This window comes from Stegodyphus dumicola, chromosome 6 (assembly GCF_044657685.1).
Source record: "Stegodyphus dumicola isolate Sdum_Otavi_A_Nest chromosome 6, ASM4465768v1".
Classification (NCBI taxonomy): Eukaryota; Metazoa; Arthropoda; class Arachnida; order Araneae; family Eresidae; genus Stegodyphus; species Stegodyphus dumicola.
Window position 1 is genome coordinate 88,354,242 of NC_140773.1, and position 17,071 is coordinate 88,371,312.

Consider the following 17,071-nt stretch of genomic DNA (forward strand, 5'->3'; position numbering starts at 1 on the left):
CACCCAAAGAGGCGCTTTTTAACGTTTTATATGTTACCTTTATTTATTAAATATCATATTCTTCCCATTTAAACCATAAAACTCAATTCAACAGCAATATCACAAAACATTTAAAAACAGATATATCTTTAGAATGTTTTTTACGGTGCTCCCATTTTTCGCTTTGAAATCCTTGATTTTTTACAAAATATGAAAGAGATAATTAAACAAATTCCAATTTGGGCTTCCAGATGTCCATATTCGAGTGGAGGACTGCGTTATTCAAAATTTGATGTCTCTAGGTACCAGTGTTTTTTCATAGTGAGAGAAACATATATACATTCATGCAGATTCTTTATTAGTTAATTTCTTTAAATACAATTTAGGGGGATAATATTTGGCGGAAACAGTTTGAAAAGTCATACAACCGTTTATAGTGACTCGATGCAAAATGCCATTTCGAGCCTAATAGCCCTTCTGGGCTAATGCTCCTTTAGAATAATAAAAATTGTGTTAGAATTGAAGCTTCTGTGTATCTAGGTCTTTTGAGCTTTCATGAGCTTTGTAACACTATTTCAAAAATTTAACCTATTAACGCAGGCCAAATGTTCAATATACTATTTATTACTAATATCGTTTTCGTTAATCCATTTTACTTAAGTTTTTTTTTTTTCCTTATTACGGCTTCTTCTCAATATATATCTTAGGTCATTGTTTCAGGCAATTTTCTCCTCGGATTCTCGAATTTTTCCTTTGCAATGCAAATAGAAATACTTAGGCTTGGAGGTAGAGTTGGAAAACTGATTTTAATTATAAAGGTGAATATTAAGAAAAACATAAAATGTTAACTACTGGAAATAGTTAACACTGACTCAAGACTGTAAGAGAGATAAGACTCATTAAATTATATTCAGTTTTATTTCTATGTTCATTTTCTTTGTACAAACTGAATATATAGTCGAGCTCCTTTAAGCTGTCATTTAGATAACATATCATTCCGCGTATGAATAACACTTTCAGCATGTCAATCCTCATTCAAGCGCGTCCCTCCAGTGGTTGAGACAACTGAATAGTAGTATTTCAAACCCATACAAACGAGCTTGACTACTTGGTTTTCATGCTTTTTCCTCCATGACTAAGTGAAAGCGAACCAGTTTTCCTTAGAGGGTCTCTCACGAAGGCGTCCATGCTCTTAAGCAGATAATGCTCATATGCTTGGCCATATTCATATATCCTTCTACTCAATTTCATTCACAAAGCTTTGCATTTTATTTTTATTGTTATTTTGCTTTTCTGGTAAAACCGTTTAGTTTCCAAACGTTATTCATTCGATAAATTTCAGCCAAACAATTGACGGCCAATTGGGAATAAACGCATTTTTAGAAAATTTGAAATAATATAATAACTTAAATTTCCTTATTCTTCGTTTCTTTACACGCGGTCTAGTCCGTATGCTAAGCAACTGTAATGTATGTTACAATACTTGATCTCTTTTAACGTAGAATATTCATGCTCAGGATTATAATAAAAAGAAATTACTAAATCTCGCTTATAATTAATGTTCAGTGCTTTAGACACATATTTTGGAATTATCAGTTTCACAATATTTTTTCCCTTTAAGGATAATTCTAATTTATATATGGTATTGGAATACGTTTCCGGAGGTGAAATGTTTTCTCATTTAAGGAGGACTGGACGTTTCAGGTAAAAATTTCTGTTAAGCTTCATACTGCTATTAATGGATTTTTGTTTTACGGTTAAAGACAACATAGATTTAAGTTTTGTGTAACAATTAATGTAACTGTTTTAAAAACTAACACTTAAAATACAACTTTTTGCATTCTATGAATTAACGCTTTAGTATGCAATATTTTTTATAGAGATAATGTTTCAATTTTACTTAGAAATGGCTATAGTAAATGTCTAAGTAATTTCAACTATTTTCAGTCATAAAGAATTAATACATAATTCTATAATAGTATGCAAGAACTGATTTTTATTCAAACTATCTCTTTATAAAATTACTTAAATTATTGAATTAATGTGTCGATGTTTTAAGTAATTATTTTCTACTGTGAAACAAAATTATAACTTTATCAAATTCTTTCAAAATCATCCGCAACAAAATATTTGAAATAATGTGTACATGTATCTATTCTTTTAGTGAAGCTAGTGCAAGATTTTATGCCTCACAGATAGTGCTGTCATTCGAATATTTGCACTCCCTCGATCTTGTCTATCGCGATTTAAAGCCGGAGAATCTTCTTATTGACGAAGAAGGATATGTAAAGGTAGCTATAAAAGCTTTTTTAATATAGTTTCAGTTTTCGTGACCGGTCCCTAAATTATGATATATATATATATATATATATATATATATATATATATATATATATAAGGATTTTAATCAGTCCAGCTAGTGTCATTTAAGAGGTCCAGAGTCAAGCTAGTAATAATAAAGGATGCAGAACTTCGTTTATTGCTTTTAAATCACACAGTTTGCTAATAAGTAACAGACAGATTAAATCTGAAATAAAAATTAAATATCTTACGCTTTGCCGGATAGAGTAGCGTAGAAATTATTGTATTCCGGGCATGACAATACATTTCTTTTAAATCGGCGAGTTTGTTGATTAAATCTGAGCGAAAACTACCTTACGCTTTGCCTAGTGGCAACGCATAATAGCAACAGACTCTTTTTAAATCATTGGGTGTATTAATCAAAATATTATTTAAGTGGCACAAAATATAAAACAAAATTTTTAAAAAAATATAGCAAATAAAAAAAATCTGAAAGGTTTCAGATTTTAAATTGCGTTCAAAGGAGCGTTTTTTTAACATTTTGTGTGTTACCTTTATTTATTAAATATCGTGTTCTTCGCACTTAAGCCACATAAAATTCAGTTCAAGAACAATATCGCAAAATAATTTCAAAATAAACCTATCTTTAGAATTTCCGATTCACACTTCTCCGCACTGGAGATTAAAAGATTTTTTTTTCCCGTAGAGCCATTGCTCGCTCTGAAATCGTTCAGTTTGTTAATCAAAAATTCCTTGAAGTGTTACAAAATATGAAATCGATAATAAAACAAATTTCAGAATTCAAAATTAGGGCTTTCACATGCCCATATTCTATGGAAGATTACGTTATTCAAATTTTGATGGCTCTAGGTAACCTTTTTTTTTTTTTTTTTTTTTCAAAATGCGAGAAACATATATACATTTATGCGGATTTTTGATTATTTAATGCTTTAAATATAATACAGGGAAATAATATTTTGTGGCAACAATTTGAAAAGTGAAACAACGCTTGTAGTGAATCGACGCAAAATGCCAAATCGAAATTAATAGTCCTTCTGGGAAAATTGCCCCTTTGGACTAAAAAGGTTTTGAAATTCGCCATTCAGACTTCGATGTGCACGTGTTCAGCTGGAGAACGATGTGTGTTCAATATATGGTAGGTCTATAGTGCTGCAGGTCTTTTCCAGTGCGAGAAACATACAAACAGACAGATTCCATATTATTTAGTAGTAGAGGTTATTAACTAAATTTATAAAATCGTGATTTTTATTGGAAATGTCCAAATAATTGTATTAGTCTGTAAGGATTATGTTAATTTTATTAACAGTTAAATTTTGAGTTAAACTTCCTTTCCTATTGCTTCTTAATTTCAACTTAGCACTTCCGGCCAGAACGTAGTTTTAGAATCACGTCTAAATGCTAATGAGGAAGAGCGGTATTTAACGACGAAGTTCTACAGGATACTGTCTTACAGGATACTGTCTGTATAATACAGGATACTGTCTTAAGGAGATAGATACCAGATAATCTGTCACGCGTCCGCCTTTTTAGGCTACTCCCTCGTAAGCTATGATTACGCTCGGCCGTACTTTATGCCCTTGATAGCTTCGCAGTCAATTAGCGTTAAGGGACCAACTCTGTTAGAATTTTAATAGTTTCGGCTATATCTCTTTAGCTAAGATTAGTTTAGTTTAATTCTCAGTGTCTTAAGTTGAAGCATGAGGGTCGGCTTTATTGTACAACTCCAAGACGGAGTTCTGTTAAATCTTATTTGAATAATAAAGGGTTTTTTAACCCTTTCCAAGTTTGTTCACTGTCTCACGAACTCAAGCGATTATTCGCTTTCTAGTTCTTAAGATTCTTCACTGTTAACTGTAACTTATAATTACACAGTGGGGAAAACCTATTAAAAAATTACTGAACATATTAAGCTCACAATTCAAAAATCGAGCTATTTACTTTTATAATATTGGATAGATAACAAGAGGAAAACTCAAATGCACAGAATTAAAATTAGGTTGACAGAGGTTTTCAATAAAAGGGTGATCACGTACAGGTCTCCTTTTTTAAAAAGAGATGATGAGACAAGATAATGGAATAAAAGATGAGGGAAACGGCAACACGTTTATAGGAAACTCAGTGGATGAAACAGAGAGAAAATTAACATAGAAAACTGAAAATCTAATATGTTATAATTTTGAAAGTGCTGGGACGAGACGGATTGGAATTAAAGGCATTAACTAAAATAAGTAAACTTCTGTGAATGCGAAGGTTTTAAGAAAATGCAGTTCACCAAACGAAGAAATTTTGCGCATAATTTTCGCATAGTAAGAGTCAGAATTTGGGTTAAAAGACCAACTATAATTACGTATCGAAGATTTGATTCGTTTTCCTTTTCGAACGCAGGATTCGTATTCTGTAATACGAAAATTTAATTCTCTTTTCATTTGGCCGACGTATGCCAGTTATCAAAAGTCTACTCAAATAATTAGCTATTTAATAGTAATACCTTAAAAATTTGTGTCTTGTCAAAATTAAACTTATTTCCAAGTTGCTAATGAGTAGCTTTAAATTAAATAAGCGGGATAACTAATGGCTCTGTGATTTAGAAAAGAGTGTTAAATTTTTGATAGAATATATTATTACCTTTCTAACATTGGTATACAGGTGCTTTAATATTTGCTTTATACACACTAAAATTTTCATATTCCATGCAGTGTAATCACCGGCCCCGAATAGTTGGAATGGAGGGGGAAAAACAGTTTCCTTCAGCGGTGGTTTAAACAGGACGTTTTCTAACCGAAACAGGTTCTTTGGAAACAATGACCTCATTATGGACGAGGGATATTTTACACAATGGACGAGGGATATATCTGGCAAAAATTTTTGCTGGCATCTCTATTTCGCGTAGGGTTTCCCGAAAGTACTGGCTTTAGCATAATCAGATATACCAATTAGATACCTAAAGCGAAGAGTTCCAGAAGTGTTTTTTTTCAGTTCACAGTCGCGGAGCGATTGATGGTCTGATAACGGAAAGTGCGAACAACACACTTCGTATGCCCGTGTTTTACAAAATTGGATTCATATCTGCAATATAGATGCATATCTGCAACATAGATGCGTTAAGCATAACATGGATTAAAAATTTATATCGTAGGTTAAAAGGTGAAGACCAGTAATTTCACTTATTAAGCATATCATCCAGTTTTTAATACAGCATACTCCTTAAGATATTCAAATTCCTAATACTTTCCGAGAAACTTTGGCAACGAGAAAGTTTACTCGTTTTTACTAATAGTTGTTAGTTGCAGATATCACACAACGCCTATTTACAGTGTAAAATACATTATCCGATGGCATGCATCAATGAATCCTTCAGAATTAGCTTCGTTGCTGTTCATAATGACTTGATCTTTGGTTATTTCTCGATAATAGTTGTTACTACGTTCAGCATTTATTAGGAATTGTCTCTGGAGAAATCCCGTTTGATTAAAATAATCGTAATGTAAAACTCATACGAAAATTTCTCTAAACAAAGCTTGTAACTTTATATACTTCTGTTCTAATGGCAGGATTAATTATTGCAAATTCGCTGAGACACAAAATTTTAAATGTTTAGTGCTTCTGGTTTACCCGTAAAATCTCCAAAACCACGTCAGTTTTCACTAAGCTGTTGATTGTCGTCAGCAAATTGATTGTCAAAGAACTGTAGCTGAAGATCCCTTAATTTTAATATTTCTCTGTGTATAAATACAAGTATTGTACTTGTATGTATTTTTAATTGTTTAATTTTAATTGTTTAAGTTTCCGATTTGAAAAGACAAGCTATTTTCTCCTTTTAATTACTCGTGTCTTTTAATAAAATAAGCTTTTTTCTTTTTCTTTAGGTAACAGATTTCGGCTTTGCAAAAAAAGTTCGAGGCAGAACATGGACGCTCTGTGGCACTCCTGAATATTTGGCCCCTGAAGTCATTCTTAGTAAAGTAAGTACACCTGAACTAATGACTCTTCTTTATCACAACTCGCTAACGGAAATAGAAGTAGCATAAGTTTCTTCTGTGCTTATGTTGCTTATTTTTAATTAAATAACGTATGTACAAATCACTAAATGTAAGTTGCAGCTAATCGGACAAAATAACGATTTAATCTCAGAAAAGTTATAGTTAAGACATTTTTAATGTAGTTGTAAGCTCTAAAGCTTTTTTGTTGTTGTTTTTGTTTTTGAGAAATTTAACTAAACCATTCGTCCTAAAGAACTGAGCAATATTCACTGCAACCAAATTATTCTCAAAAAGCTGACTTCTATAAACCAATAACGATGGTTAGCTACTAATTTAAGAGAATTTATTAACTAACTTTACACAAGCCTGTCTTCTTATATAGGGCAAAAGAGTAATGAAGTAAACATGGTTACTTAATACTGAAATATTCTGTCTAGATTAAATACCTTGATCTTAATTTTCTGTTTGTAAACATGTGATTTCATGGATAAGAATGAATTTGCGTCGTGATAGTATGTCCAAAGCCTTTGTTTGCCGTATTATTTAGGATACGTATAACGATTTCGATTGATTCAGTATCTACTGCAAATTAACACCCACGAAGTAATATTTTCCAGTTCAAGAAATGTTCAGTTAAGTCATTAGTACTGAGATTACCAAGTATATAGACTATGCAATGATTTGGTGCCTAAATTCTGAATAGCGTACTGAGTAAGTAAAAGTGGGCAGTTTTATTGCAAAATAAAACTAGGTTTGCATTTTCTTCGTATTAGGAGAAAGTTATTACTTTTTTATATGACCTTTGAGAATTTTAGAATAATAAACACCGAATAATTTCTGTTAATCAAACAACACTGTGCTCACATCTAATTTCTTTTTCATTCACTTTTTCACATGGTAGTTGACTATCTCTGCATTAGTATGAGCCTTTGCTTTCTTGGATTAGCGAATCCATGAATGTTTCCATTAGGAGATGCGTTGTTTGTTTCTGGCTCGAAACAAAGAGAAAATAATTCCTTCCATTAAGCTACTCGATGTAGTAAGTCTGCTTATGGACCTCCGCATTTTCTGCGGTGGTTAGGAGCACCATGATTTATCTTATTTTCGCCCGAATGCAAAGATAGAACATAGTTTCTCCCCTTTTGTGCTCTAACCAGTCCCCCCTTGGTGTACCTATCGATTTAACATACATCCAGTAAGCTGGCATTTACTGCCACCTTAATGGTCATTACCTTGTATAAATGAGGTTTAAAATGCGTATGAGATTTATGTACTTTCTTTCGATATTGGTTCGATGATCTTTGAGACAATTAAGAAAACAGCGTCGAAGCTCACTGGCGACGTTTTCCACAGCTCCTGCCACCCCTCATAAATTTTTATGTCATTTAGAAATCTGGTACTGTGTATAACTCAGTAATTCTATTTAATTACTCTTCTGTTTTTATTGTACTTTTCTTCCTACGCAAACAAAATCTAATAATTTCTTTGCCTTATTTTTAAATTTTTAAGAGGTAACAGCAACAACTACAGTGAACTTTGCATAATTTTCATACAATCAAGTTAACAATGCTGAAAGAAAATTATAATTTTGATCTTTTGATATTATTGAATTAGCCGTTTTTAACATTTCTGTTTTATGCAATGCAAATCTAATTAACTTTTAAGAAGTTAGCGTTTGACTTACAGCCAAGATGAAAGGTACATAAAAATATACTATAAGATGAGAAAAAAAGCGGCCTCTTTAAATGGTTCAAAAAAAAGATTAATTGCTTCCTTATATATTTTATTCTATTAGTGCAATGAAAGTTTGTGATCATGCAATGATACGTTTTACTATTCTTTAATCATATGAAATTGTGTAGTCAAAAATTATGAAAATGAGTATTTTTTTATAAAATTGTTACAATATATAAATGGAATTTTATTGTTTCTTGTAATTTAGGGTTATAACAAAGCTGTGGACTGGTGGGCCTTTGGCGTCCTGGTATACGAAATGGCTGCAGGTTATCCGCCATTCTATGCCGATCAGCCTATTCAGATATACGAGCGGATCGTATCGGGAAAGGTTAGTAGTGACTCTTTCAAAGCTCGAATCCTATTCATGCACTTGTTAATATGAAGATATTTAAATAAATGAACTACAGATAGATCTCCACTTCATTTATTTAAATACCCTGTTACTATAAATTATTCACGGTTATTATGTCATCATTTTATAGTTATTTAAATATCCTGTTAGTAGTTAAAAACTGTTTCAAAGGGTCTTTTTACCATTGTAACAGTTTTTTAATGTTTTGCGTGATTTGGTTATTTTCTTAAAAACACATAGGAAAAATGATATTTAAAACTCCAATTGCAAGAATGATGATGCTGTGCTTAAAAAAACGTGTATACCTTATGATACTATGCGTTTCGTTAAATGGTCATTTAACTTCTCGAAATACGGTTGGCGACTTCTATGATTTTAATAAAAATTTATCTCAGATTGATTTGATTATCTTTTTCATGATACGTTATGATTTCTGAATGGGCTGATTTTTCAAAATTCGCAGGTGTGTTTTATACAGTCAGCACATGTAAATTGTCGTCAGAATAGCAAAAATCTCTCTGAAATATTATCATCTATTTATAGATGGTCAAAAATAGAAATATATTATATTGATTTAGATTTTTAGGGAAAAGTCTTTTTATAGTCGCACTTTAAGTATTATTTAAGTTAAAATTAAAGTATGCAAATGACAAATGGGCTTAATTAACAAGGTATTTTGAAATAAAATAAAACCTAAGTGTCACATTCTTAGAGTTTTCTTTTTAAATAAAGGAATTTTTTTAATAAAACTATGACTTCCAGCCTAAGAACGGGTATTTTCTTATTGTCCGCTTCCACATGAAATTTTTCACGAGACAATGCACTATGTCCCAAAAATAGGCAATCCGTAACGTAGATTTGTATTTTGTAGATTTTGAACGATATCAAATTTGTATAATTCTCTGATTTTTTAAGAGAGCATTGATGCTGTGCATATGAGGAAACCGACAGTGCCAAGTTGTGCGCAATACCGAGTTTCTTTTATTCTCTGATATTTCATATAGCTAAAACAGATAGATGTGTACATGGGGGAAAAAGGAAAAAAAGGGTTAATGTTTTACTGAAGTTTCTTGGGGTTTTTTAATTTTGTTAATTGCTTACTATTTTAAGTAATTTTTAGAATGTCCTCTATTTTTGCGAAAGTGGTTGTTTTTCGAGTCTTAGCTTGGGCGAAACATTAGTCGCCAAGGGTTGGAGACTTTTCAGGAGGGATTGTTGATAGATAGAACGTACCTTTGAATGTTACATCATGAGATATAATAAAAAGGTTTTACTCTTGTGCACTGTTTATATAGGATAGATGTTTGTACGAGTATACTATCTGTGTGATGGAGCTCTCAAAAAACACCGTGACAAACAAAATCCTTTCGAGAAGTTGATAGCAGGGGAAGAGAGCTGAGACACTCTCGGACGACACCCCAGGGCATTCTGCTTCGAAATTCTGTACCAAGCTTCGCAGTTAATAAAACCTGGCTATACCTAATATGGCTACTTAAAGGAACAGTATGGGATTCGCTTTAAACTTGTACCGGTATTATTAACATAATTTATTTCACCAATTTGCATCGCCAAAGGTTCGATTGATTCCGCACAAAATAGAGAGAACTGCTTTGGAATAGTGAGCTAAAAATCAAACTCTTAGAGAACACAATAAAACATAATGAATGACAGGGAACACTTTCTACTATGATCCCCCACGGACCACATAATTTTGTTCTTCTATGGGAATGGTCGTCTTAGAGCAGTGATACTGATTACTATACCGGTGTTCATTATCGATGTTCAATACTGGTTATTTATTTTACTAGTTACTTTCAGAACTAAAAGTAACTAGCTTCAGAAGTGACTTAGGTTATATTTTAATGCGAAATATGAAGATAATTTCAGATGTACATTTACAAGACAGAATTTTGAATTTTTCTTTTATGTGTTCACAACTTGTGGATTTATCTTATTTATAGTGAATTACTTTCTATGAATTGTAAATTTAATTAACGTTGCAATATTAATGTATGCGTATTTTTCAATATACAGGTTCGATATCCTTCCCATTTCACACCAGAATTAAAAGACCTCTTGAGAAATCTTCTTCAAGTAGATCTTACAAAGCGGTATGGCAACCTAAAGAATGGAGTAGCAGATATCAAAAATCATAAATGGTTTCAAACTACAGATTGGATTGCAATTTTCCAACGGAAGGTAACTGAAAACTGATTGCCACGTAGAAAATGGAATATTTTTTGAGAGACAATGGATACGTTATATCTGTATATAAAGACTTAACTGCTAGCTTGGAAATATCACTGCAAAAGATTTGTAATTCTATTTATTAACGAAATTTTAAAATTTGGTGATAATTTTTTGATAGACGAGGCTTTCAATTTTCTCTCAGAACAGTATTCCTTTCAAATTTCTTTTCTTTTGAGGTAATCTAATTCTTATTTATATACCCCTTTGAGAACTTCCATTCATTACATGTACCATCACTGTTTTTTCCTCATATCCTCCAATCAGAAAGTCCAGAGATCTTCTTACATGATATTTCTTCCTTGCTTTATTGATCTAAACTGATTATTCGTGCTTTCTTCCAGAACAAAAAATTCACTAGATGAAGAAATGAAAACACGTTATCTTCTCTGCATTATCTTTGTAGTAGTTATACGTACTCATAATGCTATTAAATTTTTACCATTGTTTTGAGCGCCGAATGGCAAAGTAGCCAGCATTTTATTCCTTCTTAACGATTTTGCTCTTGACTGAAATACATTATGTGGTGCAGAAAGTTTTGCAATACGAAGATTTTTTCATAGCTCAAAATTGTAATGAATATTTAGATAGATATGTTACACAGATTAGTGTGGGTCTGAATAATTCTCTTGGGAGCAGATTGAGAGGGAGAGAAAAGAAGGAAAACAGACATTTAAGTAGACTTCGCGACTTCCTGTCCTTCCATAAAAAATAATATTTTGCATTGTCTTTTGCATCATGGCAAAATTTTAGAGGCGAAAATATATTTCAGATACCGTCGACGAGAACCTTTAATCAAAGCGATGTATTTGTTAGTAGTTTCATTAATAGGCTTACAGTCAATTAGCTGTACTATGGTGCAACTGGTTGGTTTTTATCCTATATCGTAGATAAATCGAAATGCCATACGACCTTAGTTGACAGATTTAGAAATCATGTATCGCATATATATTAAAAACTCCAGCTTTGCAACAACGCGTAATAAACATCATCAGTGCCCTAACATTGGTAGAGCAAGAGTTAATTGCAGTTACTTAATTACATGCATCTTTGCATATAATTCAAGCTCCTATAGTTTAGCCTTATTCACTAGCTCCGGTATATGTATATGCAGCATACCTCTTAAATTACTGTTCTTAAGTTCTTTTTCTAGATCATTTTGTAATTAAAGCTTTTTTACTCTGTTTAAGGAATATAATTCTTGGCGTATGTATAAGTGTGTTTTCCCTTTGCGTTTAGACTAAATTTGTTTCGCATATGGTATTATAAACAGTTAGTTAACGAAATTTTGTAGTTCGCACAATTCAGCTACTGTCCTTCTACAGAGACTGAATAAAATTGTAAAAGTTTAATGATAACATGTTGATAATTATCAAAAGATTTTATTACAATAGGTATAAATGTTTACAGATTTTCAATTAAATCGTATGCATGTATATTACGAATCTGCCAAATTATTGGGAAAGCTTTCGAGCACTATCCAAGTCAGCGCACAAGGTTAGACTCTTCCAAATCTAATATTACTTACTTAGAGAAGTGGGAGAAATGAATGACTCAAAGACAGAAGTTGAAGAAATTGCTTTTGAGCAAACTAGACCTGTTACTAGTGAGTCATTTGATGCTCCGAGCGAACGCATCCTCCATAGACTGCGTAGTATTGTAATACGAGAGCTTTCTCGGATGTTATGCTACGATGACTACCGAAGAACTGACGAAGTGGGAGGAAAGATAAATTATCAGAATTCTAATGGCATATATTAGAATAGTTACAACCAATTAGTTTAAATTTCTATTTGATAATTCTGATTCAAAATTTGCCATTGTTAGTAGCCCCTCGCTTTACTTAGTCGCATATGACCAAAAATATTGCAATAACTAAACTAATTCTATCTACCTTTCAGTGCACTTTGTCATAAATGTGTAACTTAAAAAATTAATGTATGTTTTTTTTCATTGGCATTTACGAGATTAATTTTATCCGATATAATTCTGCAAATATTTTCCTGTTCGTTTCAGCAACTCATTTCATTTCAAAGCATTCAATTAATTTAGCATAACAGCACACATTGCTTTCTAAGTAATAACTTACACGCTATAAATTGAACTCTTTTAAAGAAGCTCATATACTCAGCCACTTCTATATTTTTACTTACGAAAACATTTCATTTTCTTTAACCGCAGTTTCCTCACATAACCCATATCCCCCTACCGGTGGATGCTGAAGAGTTCTTGAGGAAACGACTGGGCGTTATTGAACAATGAAAGGCACATTGATAAGCAAGAAACAATGCGCAAATAAGAACACGTTTGTAAAATTTGTTTACTCTAATACTTTTAAACAAACCTTTAAATATTCATTTGATTACATATTGGTTACATAAATATTACAAGCATTCATTCTCGCAAGAATCATACCAAATTGATTTTTCAAATATGATCAATTCAATATTTCAAATATTTAAATATTTCAATTCCCTCAGATAGATAATCTTCGCACGCTTTACCATAATTAAATAAACCAAACCTAACTTTCAACTGATACCACTGAGCGTGACATAATAGGAATCTGTGCTTGTTTCGTTAGGTTCGTTTTCAGGAGTGTTTTGAGAAGTCTTTAATTGTTACTATTCTGTGTTCTTATTGCATGATGAGTTTTAATTAATAACTTTATGAAATACAGTAACTGCTTAAAAATCTTTAAATATTTCAAATTTTTGCCGGTCGGTTACATTCTAAAGATATCTAATTGATAATTATTGTTGCAAAAGGGAAGGGGTGTTATAAAGAAGCAAATAAGCAAACAAAACCTCGAAAACAATTGGGAAACTATGACCTAAATTTTGAGTTTTATTTTCTGAAAGTCGATATGTGTTCTTAAATTTTTTACAGGAAGAAGCGCCTTTCATTCCTACATGTAAAGGTCCAGGAGACGCCAGTAACTTCGATCCATATCCTGAAGAGCCCTTATACATTGCATCGAGCGAAAAATTTGCTAGAGAACTCGAAGAATTTTAATTCCGGAATTCACTCATTTCAGCTGTGCGCCGATGAAATTCCGATAGTTTTTTTGTATCTTTGATAGGCTTGAAAATTTTTATACAATATTTTAATATTCTAACCGTTATTCGAAAACTAGGAAAAGAGAGCATGTCAAACTTTTCCTCAAAGCAGTATCTCCTGTGCTCTTCGTAACTGAATTTACATTTAGTTCTTAGTTGCAGATTCACAAAGAACTGAAACGGCGTTTTAAATTTATTTTTCGCATACTTTGATGAATTTATTTGTAAAAATACATCTGCAAAATACTTAGTAATAAAGCAATATAAAATAATGCCTTAATTAAAAGATATCTATTTGCAGCTGTTATAAAATTTAATGCAATTAATTTTACTTAAATATTTGATACAAAATTTAAGGCAATTATTTCTTATTAAAAATGTTTATAGAGAATTTGATGCGTTTTTAATGCTTTTATTGTTATTGCTCTGATGTTTTGTTCGAAGTATCATGTAAACACATCTGTAGCTATTTAATTTAATGCAGTAAAATCTCTCGTATCCAGCATACGTAATTTTCCTTAAAGCAGTATCTCCTGATTTTACGTAATGCAGTAAAATCGCTCGTATCTCGTTAACTGGAAATCTCAAAATAACGGAACTTTTAAAGGTCTAAGTTTAAATTCGAAATTTAAGAGTGTGATATTAAAAAAAAGTATGTAATGGCCTTAAACTTTGAAGACTTAGCTGTGGAAAACTTTCTTGTATTATTTTCTGCCACCCAGCGTAATCCAACTAATGAAGTTTCCTGAATGTAAAAGATGAACTACAAATCTCTTTTTCTTCATCGATCTAATGAAATTTAAAGGTATGGCCTATGACTTTTAGAAACAGTTCACACTGAAAGACGCCATATTTACTTTGACTGTTGTCTGGAAAGATGTAAAGAACACTTTGTTGTTGGTGTAAATTGTGGCCGATGATCTTGTTAGTAGAAAGTGGCGAAGATTCTTTTTTAAAATACACCCGGCGTCCGTCCCCGATGTCTTGGGTTTAGTTACATATTCGGAGAAAATTAATATCAATGAAAAGGAGGTGCAGACTTGGATGTATATAGACAGTTATATTTATGTCACACTCTCTCAGAATGACGAAAACATAATCAAAAATATACTGGTAAAGGAGAAAAATAGTAAGGAGAAGTGGGGTTGATGAAATTGAAGAATAATAATATAAGAGTGTTATGTGGAAGGAAGCTGATCAAGAATTGCAAATTTTCATAAGATTTGCCAAGCAATGATTGTCTGTGTCAGTATATAATGCTGTAAAACTGCTCTGTATACATAACGAAATTTTAAAATTCCGGCAATTATTTCTTGAGTAGACAGATATTCAATGTTATATGACTGGTTGAACTTCCTGTACCGCCATTAGAGACTTTACAGGGCTTAGTCGAGCTATTTAATTAAAGAAACATTGAGATCTAAAACAAGGCTTAAATCAGTCCCATTAAGCAGTAGAACTACCTTACTACCTGAAATAACTTAAAATAGAATAATTAAACTAAAATATGAATTTAAAGTCTGGGAGCTGGGGAGATTTACCAGCTACACTAACAAAAGCACATTATTACATACTTTGTAAAATATAACACATGTTACTTGCATGCATAAAAATATGTTACTTACATATACAAAAAGTGAAATAACAGAATATCATAAACATTCTAGTTTTCCTTTAAACAGACAGGGAAATTTTAAAAACAATCAATATATAAATTCATTTCATTTACAGATACATATTTTATGAAATTTGACAATTTCAATTTAGTCACTATATTTTTACATAGATCCTTTAGAGTATTGAATTTAGCAATATCTGGAATAAATCTTAGAACAATATTTTTCATAGAAGAGCATCTAAACAACAGGTGCTCAATATCGACATTACTCATGCCACATAGACAGGCACAATTTTTAATCGAAAACCTGTTATAATAAAAGGGAAAGTGTCCATGATTAGTTAAAGCTTGGTTTAGATACTTGTCACTTAGGCATCTTTTCTCACAATTGAGATTAAATTATAAGTGAATCTTCCTTTAGAATCTGGTTCGTTCCACTTTGCTTGCCATAGAGTCAAACTTTTTCTTTTCAACAAGGATTTCAAACTTTCAAAAGATCTCTTTACTTCAAAATCAATAATTTGATTTTCAGTGGCAGCTTTTGCCAATCTATCTGCTAACTCGTTACCAATGGTACCAATATGACTCTCCAAAAGAGTTTAATTTATCTGAAAGCGCAAAGAAAAAAGAGCATGTCTTTTATCTGTTTAATTAGATCGTTACTTGGAAAAACACCCGTAATTGAAACAATTGCACTTTCGCAGTCACTATAGATTTCTACAGGATCTATTGCAGAATTAGAAATAAGCCAATACAAGGCCTCTTGCAGGGCCCCTAACCCTGCCTGATAGACAGAGGTATTGTCATAAAGTCTATGTTTCCTTTGTAAGCTTAGTTTCTCATCTGAAAACACACAAAAGGCTGCCCCACATGACCATTTAATTTAGATACATCTCTAAAAATCGTGTAGCCTTTCATATTGGGAAGGCCTTTATGCCAATTCAACCGTTTATGCCAATCCAACTAATGAAGCTGGATCCAATGTCTAAACCTTTTTTCAAAGTCAAACTCTTTAGCTGAGAAGATCTCAAACAATCGACAGTTTTATTAGCAGCTTTTAATTTAAAGATAGCATAGGATCTTTTTTATCCTTTCTTTCTTTGTTGAACAAAACCAAATCAGCCTCTTTCCAACATTCAGGAAAAATTCCCCTCCGAAGACATTCATTCAGAATAGCTACAAAGAACTTTTTATTACATTCAAAGATTTCTAAAATAATATCCATTGTCAGGCCATCTTTACCCGGAGCTTCTCCTTTATTTAACTTTTTAAGAGTAAATTCCACTTCATCCAAAGTAAAATCATAATCATTTACGGTCTCTGGAGGTATACTACAATCTGATCTATATTGATAATGACATGCTAGATCACCATAAGTAGTATCACAAGGAAAGTGATATTGTAGGAGGTAATTTACTGTCTCGTCTATAATTTTAGTATAAAACCCATCTTGATATTTCAAAGAGGAAATTTGTAAAGCTGGTTTATATTTATTAACAGCAATATAGTAAGGAATGCCTAAAAGCTGATGAATATTCAAAGTGTCACATAGTTGTTCCTAAGCACAATTTTTACTAATGTTGATTTCTGGTTTATATTCAGATAATTTCTTCTTATATTGAATCTTTAACAAATTTTTCTCTGTACGATTGTAACATCTCTGAAATTTTCTTCGATACAGTCGAGTTTGACTTCTTAAAACAGCCAGTTTTTCAGACCACGAATGCATCTGTTTACCCAGAGAGTTGCTCTGTTTAAATTTGTTCATCTTCTTATT

The 17,071-nt window shown here is 31.9% G+C and overlaps 1 protein-coding gene across 6 annotated transcripts in view; it reads left to right on the forward strand.

Moving 5' to 3' along the window:
• Positions 1-17,071, forward strand: part of LOC118203290 (cAMP-dependent protein kinase catalytic subunit alpha-like) — a 367,556-nt gene that overhangs the window by 293,997 nt on the left and 56,488 nt on the right. For 5 of the 6 annotated variants that reach the window (XM_085818643.1, XM_085818641.1, XM_085818645.1 and 2 more), the window contains 5 exons: positions 1,601-1,683; positions 2,144-2,270; positions 6,168-6,263; positions 8,224-8,346; positions 10,405-10,569. In XM_085818643.1, the coding sequence (XP_085674769.1) occupies positions 1,601-1,683; positions 2,144-2,270; positions 6,168-6,263; positions 8,224-8,346; positions 10,405-10,569 (594 nt within the window). Of the gene's footprint in view, positions 1-1,600; positions 1,684-2,143; positions 2,271-6,167; positions 6,264-8,223; positions 8,347-10,404; positions 10,570-13,506; positions 13,968-17,071 lie in introns of those variants that run through there. The other variant, XM_085818642.1, reaches the window with a different exon arrangement.